The sequence below is a fragment of the Barbus barbus genome, assembly GCF_936440315.1.
Source record: "Barbus barbus genome assembly, chromosome: 43".
NCBI classification, from domain to species: domain Eukaryota; kingdom Metazoa; phylum Chordata; class Actinopteri; order Cypriniformes; family Cyprinidae; genus Barbus; species Barbus barbus.
Window position 1 is genome coordinate 1,313,523 of NC_136721.1, and position 17,301 is coordinate 1,330,823.

General features: G+C 35.3%; 3 protein-coding genes across 3 annotated transcripts in view; 1 reads left to right on the plus strand and 2 right to left on the minus strand.

The window, feature by feature from the left end:
• The window catches only part of stk10 (serine/threonine kinase 10), a 50,949-nt gene extending 48,714 nt beyond the window's left edge, over window positions 1–2,235 (minus strand). The window contains exon 1 of the mRNA XM_079405919.1: window positions 1,829–2,235. Coding sequence (XP_079262045.1) covers window positions 1,829–1,987 — 159 coding nt within the window. The 5' untranslated portion in view covers window positions 1,988–2,235. The remainder of the gene's footprint in view (window positions 1–1,828) is intronic.
• Window positions 2,236–2,357: 122 nt separating this feature from the next.
• cytl1 (cytokine like 1) lies at window positions 2,358–4,563 on the minus strand. Its single transcript, XM_079405207.1, has 4 exons — window positions 4,410–4,563; window positions 4,275–4,319; window positions 3,510–3,653; window positions 2,358–3,387 (listed from the first exon to the last, which is right to left on the minus strand). The coding sequence occupies exons 1-4, from the start codon at window positions 4,560–4,562 to the stop codon at window positions 3,328–3,330; spliced, it is 402 nt and encodes a 133-aa protein (XP_079261333.1). The 5' UTR covers window position 4,563; the 3' UTR covers window positions 2,358–3,327.
• A 5,488-nt stretch (window positions 4,564–10,051) lies between these two features.
• Window positions 10,052–17,301, plus strand: part of stk32a (serine/threonine kinase 32A) — a gene marked incomplete at its 3' end in the record, with an annotated part of 50,917 nt that continues 43,667 nt past the window's right edge. Inside the window, exons 1-2 of the mRNA XM_079404522.1 lie at window positions 10,052–10,118; window positions 13,453–13,508. Coding sequence (XP_079260648.1) covers window positions 10,067–10,118; window positions 13,453–13,508 — 108 coding nt within the window. The 5' untranslated portion in view covers window positions 10,052–10,066. The remainder of the gene's footprint in view (window positions 10,119–13,452; window positions 13,509–17,301) is intronic.

A 17,301-nucleotide genomic window follows, 5' to 3' on the forward strand; every position in this document is an offset into this window, starting at 1 on the left:
ACCAGGTGATCATATACGGTGTTGATACCAGTGTTTTCATGTTTTTAACAAGTTCTTGAGTTTACAGCACATGAGACGATATTAGACAGACTTGTGTTCTGTTCTCATTGCACAATCACTCATTCATAACTCTCACATATTTCCTTTATGTAGACGAGTCTGTGGCTTCCAGAACAAAACTTCCTTACTTTTTACAGTATATTTGATCATATTTTTTTTATCATAAATTTGTTACAAATACACCATGTTTTATTATAATTTATACATTCTAACTCACAAAAAATGTCTGATCTCTTTTAAAAAAATAAAAATAAATACATAAAGAAAACGAAGGCTATTTTAGGATTATTAAATATTATTTTGAAGCACCACTCCCCAAAAATAAAAATGCATTCTCATTACTGTCACATGCACTGTTTGTAATTGAACATAAAGCAGCTCAAATACATAAATCAAGAGTACTGTAACATTAAAGATCAATGATCATTTGTTTTGTGCATCTAATGTGTTTTACACTTAAAAAAAGTGTCAATAAGACGGCATATTATTCAAATCAGCATGTTTTCAGCATTTAATTTTTATTTAAATTTTAAAAGTGTTTGTGCAAATGCATTTAGAAATGGTAATATTATAAATAAAAAATAAGCTTTAAAACAAAGATAATTTGTGAATAAATGACAGTTGCTTACTATTTCAGAGAATTTCAAACAAAGTCAAAAGAAAAATGTTTATTACAATAATGAGAATGCTCAGAGATGCATGCTAAAATTATATTTTTAGAAACTTCATGGGCTCAAAAATAGACTCCAATTAAAATATGCATATTTTTTTTTAAATTATACATCTATTTATTTTTCATTTTGGAGGAAGAAATGACCAGGGCATGTTTTCATGAGATTTGCACAGTATTACTCCACTGTTGAGGTTGTTAAGGTTGTACAGTATTTAACCCCAGTCAGCCTGCGCTCTGAGGGTAAGAGGGTTACAGGGACCCTGCATGTTCGGGGCATTTAAAACGCCCACAGTTCATGACACCCTGTCGGGGACAAAAGGCAAATTCAGCGTTTCCTACAGCAGGGTTCCTCTTCGCCTACAGAAACTGCAGCACATTCCAGCATCTTCCTACACAGTGACTCTGAGTGGCCCCCGAGGGCCCCGGGCTGAACGCATGTGACCTGTCAGGATATCTCAGTGCCATTAACCACAGTTACCCTAGTGTATTTAAACAGTTAGTCGAGATGATTTCCTTCAGGGTAGCAACACCCTTGGGGATGCATTACTTCATGTCATGTCAAACGCATGTTAGAACATGAGATGCATTCATTTAGTCACGTGTGCACAAGACGTCATCTCTTCATTGGGTCATATGGTTTTGGTTTATAATTTAAACATACTTTTTATAAATGTAAATAAAGTACGGTAAATAAAGAGTTCTTCTAAGAAATAAAAAACAATTGTTTTATGTACGTGTGTTTTAGATTTAAAGTGAATTATTTGTATTTGTAAATATGTTTTTGGTATGAATTCTAACTGTTATAACCAAACAGGTTGCTTATTATTAAAACTTTTTAAAACCATACTACGCTCAAGGCTTGGTCTATGAATATTAATTACGCAAATGACGTTCACCAAGCGGGCCTCGCTGATTGGCTGAAAGACCGCTACTTGTAAGCGGCAGCGAATCTGGTAAAGGCCTGGCTCATGAATATTAATTATTGACTGCACCGTCAACATGAATTAAAGTTAATATTCATGACCTAATCCTTTACCATGGTAGAAGTTATAGTTTCGATGCCTGTCCAACAGGTTTATTAAGATCTGAACTCACCTTGTAAACTTTCCCGAAAGCGCCATCGCCCAGTTCCCCGATGATTTCCCAAATATCGTTCGGATTAACATCCCGATGAAGGTGCTCATATTGTTTGGTTTTCTTCTTCACTTCAATTGTAGGAAGTCGGAGGATCTTGCTGAATTTAGCAAAAGCCATTTTAAATAATAGAGACAGCAGGCACAGATGCTAAAAAAAACTCTAGAATTAGTTGACTTCGAAAAAAACAAAATCCTGTGAGTTGAAAACTGTCCAATACTCCACGGAAGCAGACACCGTCATCATTTAAAGAAATAAAATCACATCAGACTGTGACAGGCGTGTTCCCCTCCATCCACGAGCAAGCGACTGAAGCACTCATGCTCACCTGTTCACGCGCTGCTGCTGCCAGACACGGAGCCACGCCCACTGCACGCTTCTACACAACTGTGGGATTTGTAGTTTTTAAAGCCTACACACGCGTCATAACTACATGAGCTGCAAGCAATTAACAAACCATCTTAGTGAATTGTAATGAATCTTAATGGTTGCATTTAAAAATGATATTTTATTAATCTAGTCGAGACGCACAGAAAAAGTAAAAAAAAAATAAAAATAAAAAACTGTTGCACATAAACCCCATCTAGTGGTAATATGCGGTACAATTATTTATTGTAGAACGGAAAACACGTCAATATTATACAAAAAATACATATGAATTATAATATATAAACAATAAACATTTAAAAAGTTAGTAAGTGAAATATTAGATATGCCTGTAAAAAATACACGTGACCACAAAACCAATCTTAAGTGACTATTTTTCGAAATTAAAGCTGAATAAATGAGCTTTCCATTGATGTATGGTTTGTTAGGATAGGACAATATTTGTCTGAGATACAACTATTTGAAAATCTGGAATCTGAGGGAGCAAAAAAATCTAAATATTGAGAAAATCTCCTTTAAAGTTGTTCAAATGAAGTTCTTAGCAATGCATATTACTAATCAAAAATGAAGTTCATGAAGTTCTTCATGGAACATGATCTTTACTTAATATCCTAATGATTTTTGGTAAAGACAAATCAATACTTTTGACCCATACAATGTATTTTTGGCTATTGCTACTAATATACCCCAGCGACTTAAGACTGGAGGTTTTGTGCTCCAGGGTCACTGACTTAATCTCTTTTATCTATTAAATTATTCAAAACTGCAATAAATTGCAATACATATATTCTATGATAACATTATATCATAATGTTTTCAATTTCTATTTTTTAAAAAGTATTTATTTTTGAAAAATTGCTAAGATTTGAAAAATTCTGTAGCCTACATCAAATCAAAGTCCATTTGGCGTATCATTACTATCATGTGATAAAAAACAACACTGAAATCATGAAAAAAAGAAGAAAAAAATGAAATTGTGATTATATTTTCCAAAGTTGCTGATTATGAATAACATATGAGGAGTAATGAGGTCTTAGAGACACAATCCTTCTCTAAACTGAGTCCAGGTGATGTCAGCCTCTCCATCCTCTGTGCTGTAATGCTCCACAGTTATCACGAGTAAAAACCAAGTCCTGAAACAGACAAACAACCCTTTAATGAAACAGGCACCCAATTAAAGCACAGACAAGCAAAAGACAGACAGACAATAAATATAAATAACACAATTACATTTCAAATGAAACGCTTGACCTACCCCGTGGCATTTCTGTGACATGATGATATAGAGCTGTCTGATCATAGCACCTAGAGTCTGCACCTTCCTGTATGCACATCTCCGATCTCTCACACCCTCCAGCAGAGACACATAAGAGCTCATGGTGGACATTACACAAGCGTTCTGCCAGCGCAAACAAAAGATCAACGCCAGACAATTAACATCTTATTTAGCAGACAAATAATGAGGTGACAGGAATGTAGCTACTCAACTGTCATAAAACCAATGTCACAATGCAAACTAAATAAATAACTGGCCCTAAAAGTATGTATTGTTTTCTTCATATAATACACATTTACTATTATTATTACTATTGTTTGTTCTTGAGGTGAAATCTGACCCAGAGATTTCTTCATGAGATTCACCAATGGACCTTTTTCACATTTTTGTGTTTCTCAGCAGCGGAAGTCGTCATGGTTGGGTTAACTTCAAGAGCAGTGAAGGGTTGAACTTAGTAGTGAACTAGTTTGTGTGTGTGTGTGTGTGTAGTTTAATGCAAAGGTGATATAATACAAAGTATAGTGTTATAAATGTGCATGCATTTAAAAAAAATCAAAATATAAAAAGTTTTTGAGGATTTAGGATGCTGATGACTGTTAAACAGGTCATCACAGTCTTGTGAAAAGGGTCCATTTATTTTTACAATATCTTAAAGCAGTTGAAAAACTTCCAACAATTTGAATGTCAATATTATTTGACATTGCAAGTAAGCTTTGTCTCTTAAATGCTGAGTGCATGACTCACATGAACGTCGATGTAGAGGTCAGGCAGGTGAGCTGAGCATCTGTACTGCAACATAAACACATCACAGGAGAAAACATCAGTGTTTTGTTGTTGTGACGCTGTTGTACTCACCTCAGTTCAGTGTGTTGGACTTACAGTGTCGTGGTCTGTTTTGATTTGGGCCGCTCTCTGGGTGATCTCTTTCCCCATGGTCAGCACTTTGGTGTAACAGGTGGGTGGGATGGGGTACGGCTGAGCCCAGAGCACCGGCACCGTCAGCGCCAGCAGAAGCAGTGTGGGAGCAAGCATGCTGTCTGCTGTCTGCGAAGAGCACTGCTGCATTTATACACCACCGCACACTCAAACATCTTGTGCTCATTACAGAAAATGACATGATTTATCAATCGGTTAGGCTGGAATTCACATCACATTCTTCTCAGCCAAGCGTTTTCTGAATATGCACAACATGCAAAACAACACAAAACAACATGACGACGGTTAACAATGAAATAAACATGAATCATTTCAATATTTAGCACCTTCGGTGCAGATTCATTTCCACCACAAACAACCGTTTTATATATATATTGTATAGTCTTTGTTTTGTTTAATGCAAAAAAGTGCATAATTTAATCATTTAAGATGTGGTGGAAATGAATTAATTTGTTCATCACAATCCAGGATGCATAGAAGTTTAATCAATCAATCAGAGAATTCTTCTGTGTTGTATATTTGTAAAGTACAGAGAGAGTGAAAAGAGTTTAATTTCTACTGGGCCAGAAGTCTCCATAAATGCAGAAACACTCATCCCACAGAATACTGGTTTGGGAAAGAAAGAAAGAAAGAAAGAAAATCCTGTTTTATTCAAGTCTCCCACTGCATTGCTTCTTGTTTATAGGGGTTGTAAATTCTTGTTGAAGGAGAAAAACTATTTATTTAATTTACTGACAGGTCAATGTCCCCTGACTTCTTCATTTTGAGACTATCGACATCTACAGCACTAATGCTGCTCTGTCATGCTGCTTTATTATTATTATTATTATTATAGTTAGTTTTGAAGGAGGGTGAACGCAGGTAAACTGGGCCAGACAAATCTCAATGTGATTCATTTAACTATAATTGCTCCTGAATAATGTGTAAATAAGTGTTTATATAAATTCTGCAAACAAACTCATTGATTGTATTGCATACTGGCACTATATCAGCAATCGGCCACCTTGCTCTCTTTTAATATCAGCATCAGCCATTAAAAACCCATATCAGCGCATCATCTTCCAAACTCAGAATGAGCATATCGCTCAACATACTGATGTATCTCCATTTTATATAACGAGGATAAATGAAGAATGATGCCATATATTCCACCATCATTTCATCATTTATTGAAAAAGAAGTCTTAACCAAGCTTGAGTTACTCAGTATTAAAGAGAATTTATCACAGCTTTTATAGACGTTTGTTATTTAGGTCTCATCTTGTTCAATCAAATTCAATCAGTCACTGCAAACACAAGACCTGCCCAAGTGCACTTTAGCATACTTAAGAGTATTTTTTACATTAATAATACACTTAAAAAAATGAACGGAATGTAATGTTGTCAGACATTTCCATGCATATTATTTACAATTAAATGAAAATATATATGTTTATATGTATATTAAATGCAATTAGATATTTTAGAATGGTTTGTTTGACCCACTTAAGTAGAATTTATATGTAATTTCATAATTAATTCTGTTGTTTTCGACATATGATTGAAGTATACTGCTGGATGTACTGACAAGAATTTATGGATATATATATATATATATATATATCTCTATCTCTCAGGGGCGTTTCCCATCATAACTCATCACCAAACACCAATGACTTGTACATAAGGGTACGGTCATTTTAAACACGTCCAAAACTGCTGCAATAGAGATGGAAATACAGTTATTAAATACATGAATTATGTTTCCATCTTTGTTGTCACAGTTTTGTTAGTGCCTTTTTCTGTTCTAAAGAAGGGGGTGTCCCAACACTTTTGTCCTTATAGTGTCTGTACAAGTCATTGGTGTTTTGTGATGAGTTTTTGGCTCAAGGTCTGTATATAAAGTCACACCAGAGGAGTTCAGCTGGGATCAGGACTTGTCTTTCTGCAGACCAGTCAAGTTCTTCCACACTGACTCAATCAATCATGTCTTTCTGAACCGTGTCTTATACACAGAGACACTGTCATGTTAGAATAGAAAAGGGTCTAAATCTCCAGGGAAACACATTTGCAAACTGTAAATGAATACAGTATGCGTGTAGTAAATAATCATGCAACTAAATAAAAGGTGAATGAAGTTGAGTCGTGTGTCGCTAGATGGCAGCATAACGTCTGCAGCAGGTTTAGTGACCTTCAATAACGCGTTGTATCGTCCTCTCCTCCTCTTCTCTCCAGCTCATCAGTTCAACTCAGTCCGAGCAAGCACGCATGTGAGATCAAACGTGTTATATGTGTAATCAGGGAGAGGTGACTAGTGTGTTTCTAAATGCCAGTTAAGCTATAAAAGAGCTGTGTGTGCATCAGGCATCTCATCTTGTAAAGTAGTCTGCTGTGCCAAGAGTGTAATGGTGATTTGGCAGGATTTTGAGAGATCCTATTGCTCTGACTGCCTAAACAGGATTTCACTTTGGAGCAAATGTCCTGGAGCAAATTCATTACAGCATCATGTCTAAAGACAAAAAAAGCATGCTAAGCAAATATCTGCAAAAATTCACATGACCTTGTCCTTCACTTACACAAGTTTGGTCCACAATGAGTGATGTGCTTCTATTCTATTCTATTCTATTCTATTGCACAATTACTGTATAATTATACATTTTCATGCTAACACTTTGGATTATCTATCTATCTATCTATCTATCTATCTATCTATCTATCTATCTATCTATCTATCTATCTATCTATCTATCTATCTATCTATCTGTTTTTCAAAAATCATGTTTTTTATTATGTTATCATGTTTTTAATGTGTTAGTTAGCTGTATTTCTTAGTTATTTTTAACCTAATCAAAATAACCCAACTGCAGTTTGATTGAGATTAATTGGAATGCACAATAAAAAAAACATGATTTTTGAAAATTGTTAAAAACTGAGTTATCTGATTTTGCAAATGAACTCTTCATATGTATATAACATGTTTATATATGTATATGCTACACATACGCGTTAACTTAATTAGTTCTGAAAAAATCTGATTCCTGGCAACAACTCCATGAATGCAGTTATGCCCTAAAATTAAAAATAAAAAGCCCCTATATGTGTTTTTGTCTCATATGATAAGGGATATCACACGAGCAGGGAGAGCAGTATTTACAGGAGTGCTGATTGTCCCGAATATCATGAGTATAAATGTGATTTTATACTACAGTAAGTAAAAAAGAAGTTAATATTGTGATATTTTAAACAAAATATTGTCTGTTTTGCTCAATTTTGCAGAGAAAATATTACCTTCAAGCCACCACAGAACTGGTGTGCATCTGAACAACACAGAGGTGTTTAGTTTCTGAATGATTCAATAGTAGGCTATTCATAAAGAGAGCCAGTTACTTAATTCCTGAATGAATCAGCCGTTTGAACGAATAGAATGAAAGAAGGACTCAAAGACATTTACCGCCACCTGCTGGCAGTTTTAGTTTCTTATTTAGAGTACCCTTTCATCACAACAAATAAAATAAGACAGACAGACAAAGAAGACTGTTGGTAACTAAGCTGTTTTGGACTTTCATTGTATAAACAAAAAATACTGAGATCTTTCTCAAATTATCTTCTTTTGTGTTCCATAGTTTATGTTGTGCCATTGTAGCCTAAACGTTTATGTGTAATACATTTTATATTGAATCAAATAACATTTATTTCTAAAGCTACAATTTGTAATGTACTTGATACTTTCTCATTTAACACAATAATAGCTTTAAATGATCTTGTGTGGGTAATTTCAGTCAAATTTAATTTGCGATTAATTTAATTAGATTAATTAATCGACACATCATGTAATTAATTACAAATTTTAATCGACTGACAGCCCTAAATACAATATATAACATAATAACATGAATGTTTGAATCTTGAACAGTAGTGAAATTTGCCTGTCGTAAAAGGTCAAATAATCTAATAATTTTAAGAGACCATGCATGATATATAATAAAATAACAACTTTCTCTTGTATGTTTTTTTTTATGTATTTTGTCATGATTTTTTGCTAATTGGTTACGCCACATTGATGAAAGTTTTTTTATATATATATATATATATATATATATATATATATATATATATATATATATATATACACACACACACACATACACACACACACACACACACATATTGTAAATTATGTCACTGTTTAAAATGCATTTAAAAAAAAATTAAAAATCTTGAATAAATGAATAAAAGCCTCTGGGGAGACCAGCGCACTAACGTTGCGTACAAACATGAACCACATTATGCACGAATAAATGAACCTCCCCAGCCAGCAGTGGGACACTTTCACCATCATGATCATCATCATCATCATCATCACATGCGATGCACATCTGACAGGTGAGGACGTGTGTGTGCTGTGATGCGGGCGTGAGTCTCTCTGGACTCCGGCGTGTGCGTGTGTGTGTGTGTGTGTGTGTGTGTGTGTGTGTGTGTGTGTGTGTGTTCTGCATCAGTGTGTCATTGACTCCGGCTCTGCAAGGATCTTCTCACAGCATTGCGGTGAGTGGAGAACTTGTGCGGGATAGTCTCACCTTACACTGCAGTCTCGCCTGTCACCCTCGCTTTGATGATCGCTGTTATTCGATCATTTCAACCATCCTGCCATATAAAGCGGTAAGTGTGTGATTTCCGATGATTTTACCATGTAGTTCAGCTACAGGTCTATATGCGTGTTTTCTAACTGAGCCCTCTACTGTATGTGGACTTTACCTTACACTCTTTATGCTACTAAAAACAATTACCAATGAACAACATGCATATAATGACTAAAGTATTTCAATAGGGGCAAGTTGTCACATTTTTTGAGCAGTGAATATTTTGTCACTTTATTTAAGGACCAATTCTCATTATTAACTAGCATGCATATTACTACAATATTGGCTGTTTATTAGTACTTACAAATCACATTCATTTCTGATTCTGCATGGTTATATTTTAGATCCCTTAATCTTACCCCATACCAAAACTTAATAGCTATCTTACTATAGTAGACAGCAAATTTATTGAGGCAAAAGTCATAGTTAAAAGTGAGAACTGGACCTTTAAATAAAGTGTGACCGCATATTTATTGAGGGAGGATTATTTTTGTCAATTTCTTGTGCGGACATATATTCCACAAAAAATCTATTATTTTTTACTCTTTAAGAGCTTTTGAGCCGTTATGAAACAAAACAGCTGATGTTTTAGCTAGCAGAAATTAATTAATGAGCCGTATTAAACAACAACAAATAAACCAACAAATACAGCAAAGCATGAACAAAATGTAGACAGTTTGACTCTACACTGAAAAAAGAACGGTAACATCTAAATTAACTAGTTTATTTAAATTTTTTAAAGATGTAGAAACACTGAATCAATCTACATTTGACTTTATACCATCAAAACTTGTTTTTATTGTTGAATAATTAAAGAATTGGTCTTTTTAAAGGAACTTTTGCAGGTTACCGCTTTTTACAGTAAACCACTGTTCACTCTGTCCCTGTCACAGGTCATTCTTTAACAGAGGCTTATATCCTTATTAACAAACACCGGGGATGTTTCCATTTTAAACCGGAGATCTTCACCTCTTCAGAAGTCATGGGACTCGGTCAGTCCAGCAGGACATCGGTCAGTGATGACCCAGAGGAGGGTAAGTGTGTTCTTGAAAAGCAAAACAAGCTGTTCCAGTTCCTAAAGTTGGACAGAGGACCCACATTCATAACACACTAAAACATGAACTACTAAATTAACTCTTTTTTATTCGAACTGTTAGGATGCTTTATTCATTATTTAAAGATGAAGTGTGTGATTTTTTTATGTTAAAACCCTGAAACTGTTCTTATCAGAACATTTATTTATTTGAGCATCTCAGTAGCATGAGTTTGGGGCAGGACTATCTATTTGAGCAACCAATGGCAGAAATGCTGAGGGAAGACAAAATATGCCAGAAATGAAATTCTGTTATCATTTATGTTCACTGAAAAAAAATGGTTGATTGAATTTACTATTTTTTTTTAAGGTAAGTGATTGCAATCAATTTATTTTAGCTAAATTTAAATAAATTTAGTTGACTAACTTTCAGAAAAAAATTGTTTTTTTTAGTTAGTCAACTAAATTTATTTAAATTTAGCTAAAATAAATTGATTGCTACCGTTTACCTTAAAAAAAAATGTAGTATCATTTGTTTCAGTGTTGTTCAGCTGCTCTTTTCCATACAATGAACGGATACAGTAACCAGGGACAATCAACCTCTAAAAAGGACAAAAAACACAATTTAATATCATTATGAAGAGATAATCCATGGCTAGATGTGCATTAAACTCATTTAATGTGGAGACAAAGAACAAATCAGGATTGAGTATTCAGACTGAGCATGGTATACAGTAAACGTGGTAGGCCTATATATTCTTATCTATATAGTGATATAGACTCAAGTCAAGTTAAACAACAGCTTTTTGAGTAAGAAAGAGAATTATATTGAAGTTGATAATCTTCCACAAGCTGTGTCTTGTAACCAATCACAACGCACCATGTAGGCTACAGTAAGTTTTAATGCAAGTATGCACTGTGGCTTAATAATCCTTACAACAATCAATGACAATTTTTTGTTTTGTTTTAAGAATACTGTTTATGAGATTGGAAAAATCCAGTTTGAAAGTGAGCAAAGTAAACCCATATAAGAGGATCCATAGCTGTTTACTGCAGAAAGTCATTTACTGAGGTTCTCATAAATCTGTCTGTGTGTGTGTGTGTGTGTGTGTGTGTGTGTGTGTGTGTGTGTGTGTGTGTGTGTGTGTGTGTGTGTGTGAGAGAGAGTCAAAGAAAGAGATGGACTATCACTAGTACAGTTAGCTATAGCAATAGCCGGTTGGCCCATTTACAAAGTAATTATGTACATGGTTGTACAACAGAGTGCACAGTGACGCAAAGCAAACAACTGTTAGACTAGATTTGTACATATCCTGAAGACAATGGGAGTGGTGCTAGTATGAGAGAAAATCACCTTCACAATGTAAGGGCATTGTTTAGAGCATTTGTCAGTCCGAAACTAAATTAGCTTTTAGCCAAAATAAAACAAAAATGCATTAAACCAAATCCAAAACATGTTTGAACAGCCAAAAACAAAACGCATGGAACAAATCCATGACGTATGAACAGCCAAATCAATATGTAAAAATCCAATTAAAATCTCACCTAATCAAGTAGTTGTTTAGTGCACAGGCAGTTTGATGTGACACACAGAAATATGATAAACAAAATACTTGATAATACAAAATATTAGATTAAAAAAATTAAGAGTGAATAATGTTTCAGAGGGTCAGACTGGTTCAGACTAATAAACAGCATGGTCACCCAGACTTGATCCATTTTGTCAAGTAAAAATAATAAAGTGATATTAAGAGTTTGAGATCTTCTGGCAATATTGACATTTTTGTAGCCTTAATGTTTTGGTAATTGTTATTGACTTTGTGGTAGGAGTTTGTTGTTAGAGATGGGGCATTTACTATTTAGGACATGCTTATGACCCCCTCTGGAAGTCACTGTGAATAAGGGTGCCAGCGTTCTCTAAGTGGCTGTCCTAGATCGTTTGCCCACACTCGATAGGTCACCGATTCTTCAGATATGGGACAAAATATGTCCCTCTAATGTACCTTTAGTTTTTAAAATAGCACTGCATTGAAATAGCACAGCGTTTGCGCATTGAAGTTTATCAATACAGAGTTCTTTAAAAGTACCATTTCATTTGATTTTATGAAGACTGACATTTTCACTCACAAAACAACCTTTCCTCAGACCATAATTCAATACTTTGCATACACACATATGTAAAAAAATAAATAAATATAAATATGTACATTTTAAAAGATTATTACTAATGTCCTAAGAGAAGGAAGAGTTAAATTTTAATAAACTAATTTTCTTTATATTGCTTTATAGCTGTGCCCCTAATTTTTGTAAACACTTTCAGATATTTCTAAAAACACTTATGCTTTATATGTTCAATTATTCATATAAAATATAGATTTGTAGATAATCCCCCTTAGTTTAAGTAGTAAGTAGTAATTGAAAGTAGTATAGTGTACACAAGTTGACAATGTAAATTAAAAGTAAAATAAAAATGTATATACTCACCTAACAATACCTCTATGACGTTCTTTCTTCATGCTTTGTGTTGTTAGCTTCTATTTTGAAGACTTTGGGGTATAAATTAGACCGTTCTAGGAAAAAGTGTTTTTGGCATTTCCTGAAATTTGTGCCAGTTCGATAGAAGTTTGTAATTTTGAGGAAACTTGCCAGTTTTGTGTGCAAAATGCAACAGAAAAACTGTGAGCATGCCATCTGAGTCTGAGACTTCGGATTTAAAATATAATAAGCATTGCTGGTCCTTCACCAACAGAAGTAGGGACCATCGAGTAGCAACCATCAAGCTGTAATTGCTGCTGACAGCATACTTTAGACTGCTTTGGACTGCAGTTTCAGATAGAAGAGCTGGGAGAGCAGAGAGACGGGACGCAGTTCATTCACAGGTCAGACGATGAGTTTGGCTGCATTAGATGAGGAGTGAGATTCTGATAAAATGTCTTTTGGTGCAAATCAAAGACATTTTGCATTCATTTTGCAAACTGCGCACCTGTTTAAATCAGATGAGCAACTTCATAAAGAAATTAAAATCTACTGTCAGCTTGTTTTATTTACTATTCAGCATCGTAATTGTCCTTGAGCATAAAAAGAGTCTGAATCTGTTCTGTTCTTAAATATGGTGTTTACTGTTATACTTAAATATACTGTTATTGTTATACTTTATGTCCTTTTTGGAGCTTGAAACTTATGGAATTTCTTTGTATGGACCAAAACAGCGGAGACATTTTTCAAATATATTTGTGTGTGTGTGTGTGTGTGTTCTACAGAAGAAAAATAATGATTATCTTGCAATTAGTTTAATATACTGTAAACTAATATATTTATTTATTGTCTCTCCACAGTCAACTTTGACCACTTTCAGATCTTGAGAGCCATTGGTAAAGGCAGTTTTGGGAAAGTAAGTTTTGCTTTATATTTACTAGACAAACAAATTGAAGCTGATGGTACCGAGGCCAAAGTGAATCGTCAGTGACCTTCATTGATTGCGCTTAAAACATTGATACAGTAGATTAAGGCCTAATTTGGCGGATTCAATTAACTCAAGAATAAGTACGCCAGCTGGCCTTAAGATGGTTAATTACTGCTATATTGACTCGATAGTATGGCAAGCCAACTGTTAACGTTTATTAATGCCCAATATTCAAAATGTTTAAATTCTTCAGCCAATGTTTTCCGAAGTAAAAAACTCCATTCATTTTATCCATAAAATGGAAAAATTACTTTTGAAAAACTGCATTACCCATAATGCTGTTCAAACATTCTACCAATCAGAGAGGCCAGCAAATCAAGCCAAAAGAGATATTTAGCTCCGCCCACCCCATCAAGCACAGCGAATGACGTATATGTACCTGTATACAGGTCCTTTTCAAAAAATTAGCATATTGTGATAAAGTTCATTATTTTCTGTAATGTACTGATAAACATTAGACTTTCATATATTTTAGATTCATTACAACACAACTGAAGTAGTTCAAGCCTTTTATTGTTTTAATATTGATGATTTTGGCATACAGCTCATGAAAACCCAAAATTCCTATCTCAAAAAATTAGCATATTTCATCCGACCAATAAAAGAAAAGTGTTTTTAATACAAAAAAAAAAAGTCAACCTTCAAATAATTATGTTCAGTTATGCACTCAATACTTGGTCGGGAATCCTTTTGCAGAAATGACTGCTTCAATGCGGCGTGGCATGGAGGCAATCAGCCTGTGGCACTGCTGAGGTGTTATGGAGGCCCAGGATGCTTCGATAGCGGCCTTAAGCTCATCCAGAGTGTTGGGTCTTGCGTCTCTCAACTTTCTCTTCACAATATCCCACAGATTCTCTATGGGGTTCAGGTCAGGAGAGTTGGCAGGCCAATTGAGCACAGTAATACCATGGTCAGTAAACCATTTACCAGTGGTTTTGGCACTGTGAGCAGGTGCCAGGTCGTGCTGAAAAATGAAATCTTCATCTCCATAAAGCTTTTCAGCAGATGGAAGCATGAAGTGCTCCAAAATCTCCTGATAGCTAGCTGCATTGACCCTGCCCTTGATAAAACACAGTGGACCAACACCAGCAGCTGACATGGCACCCCAGACCATCACTGACTGTGGGTACTTGACACTGGACTTCAGGCATTTTGGCATTTCCCTCTCCCCAGTCTCCCTCCAGACTCTGGCACCTTGATTTCCGAATGACATGCAAAATTTGCTTTCATCCGAAAAAAGTACTTTGGACCACTGAGCAACAGTCCAGTGCTGCTTCTCTGTTGAAAAGTGGCTTGACCTGGGGAATGCGGCACCTGTAGCCCATTTCCTGCACACTCCTGTACACGGTGGCTCTGGATGTTTCTACTCCAGACTCAGTCCACTGCTTCCGCAGGTCCCCCAAGGTCTGGAATCGGTCCTTCTCCACAATCTTCCTCAGGGTCCGGTCACCTCTTCTCGTTGTGCTGCGTTTTCTGCCACACTTTTTCCTTCCCACAGACTTCCCACTGAGGTGCCTTGATACAGCACTCTGGGAACAGCCTATTCGTTCAGAAATGTCTTTCTGTGTCTTACCCTCTTGCTTGAGGGTGTCAGTGATGGCCTTCTGGACAGCAGTCAGGTCGGCAGTCTTACCCATGATTGCGGTTTTGAGTAATGAACCAGGCTGGGAGTTTTTAAAAGCCTCAGAAATCTTTTGCAGGTGTTTAGAGTTAATTAGTTGATTCAGATGATTAGGTTAATAGCTCGTTTAGAGAACCTTTTCATGATATGCTAATTTTTTGATAGGAATTTTGGGTTTTCATGAGCTGTATGCCAAAATCATCAATATTAAAACAATAAAAGGCTTGAACTACTTCAGTTGCGTTGTAATGAATCTAAAATATATGAAAGTCTAATGTTTATCAGTACATTACAGAAAATAATGAACTATCACAATATGCTAACTTTTTGAAAAGGACCTGTATAGCAGTTGTTCAACTGCTTCTTAAAAAGCCTAACTTAGACCCACTAGAATTGAAGAATTACTGTCCCATCTCAAAACTACCATGCATATCAAAGACAAATTTCAGTTGGGTTTTAGGGCGGGTCACTGAGTCTGCACTTTTAAGAGTTATAAATGATCTTCGTATAATCAGTGATTCAGGTAACTCTGCAGCTCTAATTTTACTGGACTTCAGTGCAGCTTTTGATACAATAGACCATGTGTTTCTCATAAAGTTCTTATCTTGCCAATAGAGCATTCTCAGTGAAATATGGTGACTTTGTTTCAACAACAGCTCCTATTACCTGTGGGGTTCCTCAGGGTTCTGTTCTTGGCCCTCTTTTCTTTTCCTTGTACGTGCTGCCTCTGGGCTCATGCCATGCCATTTGTATGCCGATGATACACAAATTTATGACTCTGGTGAAATCTGGAGAGAACTGTGCTTCTAACTGAATTTTGGCATGTCTGGAAGAGGTTAAGAATGGGATGATTCACAATTTGGCACGGCCAGAATCATATATTGTCACTTATTTAAATCCATGGTCAGCCTACTGCAATGACCAAATCTAGGAGTTGTTTAATGCTGTGGGTGAGAGTAGCTTTTTTTTTAGATTGCTTGATTAAAGCCAACTCTGACAGAAAAAAACATTTTTTTAGAGAAGGTTATTTATGCCTTTATTTTGTCTCATCTGGACTATTGTAATTTTGTATGTGAAGTCCTGTCAGACTATTATTTCATGCTTGCAATTAGTTCAGAATGCGGTCGCCAGGCTGCTTGTGAATGCTAAGAAAAGTCAATATATCTCTCCTATTTTGGCCTCTCTCAGGTGGCTACCAGTGGACTTCAGGATGAAATATATGGTTCTGTTGTATGTTTTTAAAGCAATGCATGGAATAGCTCCTGATTATGTGTCTGAGCTCATTACTTTTCATCAAACATATAGGTCTTTAAGATCAACTAATAAGTTGCTTCTTACTATCCCACAAACTCATTTAAAGCTTAAAGGGGATCAGGACTTTGCTCTTGCAGGTCCGAGGCTTTGGGATAGTCTGCTGCATGAGATTAGAAAGGCTGCATTTATAAACACTTTTAAATCTGGTGTTAAAAATTACTTATTGTCTTTATCCTTTAAGGAGTTGGGCTACTATATGTTGTTTTTAGTTGGATTGTTTGTTTGTTTTTATAAAACGTATGCAGCTTTATGCTGATTGTACAGCACTTTGGTCTGCAGGTGCAATTGTAAAGAACTTTAAAAATAAAATGAATGAATGAATGAATGAATGAATGAATGAATGAATGAATGAATACAGTTCTATTTTTCACCATTGTTTTTTTAATTCAGTAATGTCATGTGCAGTGCTTCATGGGATTGTGGTTCTTTTTCTCTTATGTACACAGCCTTATTCCTTAGTTTTTTTCTCTGATTTTCAAGTTTTTGCATTTAAAAATACTTTTGAACCCTTTAAAGAACATCTTTACCTTGAAATGTACCCAAGACCTAAAATAAAGTTAAAGGAATGTTTATTATTGGAAAATAACTCATGAAATAGTTCTCTGAATTTAAATCGAGATTTACCATGGACTGACAGCTCAACCATACGGTAGAGTTTTAAATCTTGTATATATATATAAAAAAAATGCTTGAGGCTAGTTATTAGATGTCTACTAAAAAGCTCCTTTTAGGGGTGAAAGTTAAAAATCCAATGGCAAAATGCATGAACCCCCCCAGAACAAACTC

Excerpts from the sequence above, each read along its gene's own strand:
- cytl1 (XM_079405207.1), bottom strand. The coding sequence starts at position 4,562 with ATGCTTGCTCCCACACTGCTTCTGCTGGCGCTGACGGTGCCGGTGCTC. Across the intron at positions 3,654-4,274 it reads ACCTCTACATCGACGTTCAT|AACGCTTGTGTAATGTCCAC; the intron begins GTGAGTCATGCA and ends TTGCGCTGGCAG. Across the intron at positions 3,388-3,509 it reads TGTCACAGAAATGCCACGGG|GACTTGGTTTTTACTCGTGA; the intron begins GTAGGTCAAGCG and ends TGTCTGTTTCAG.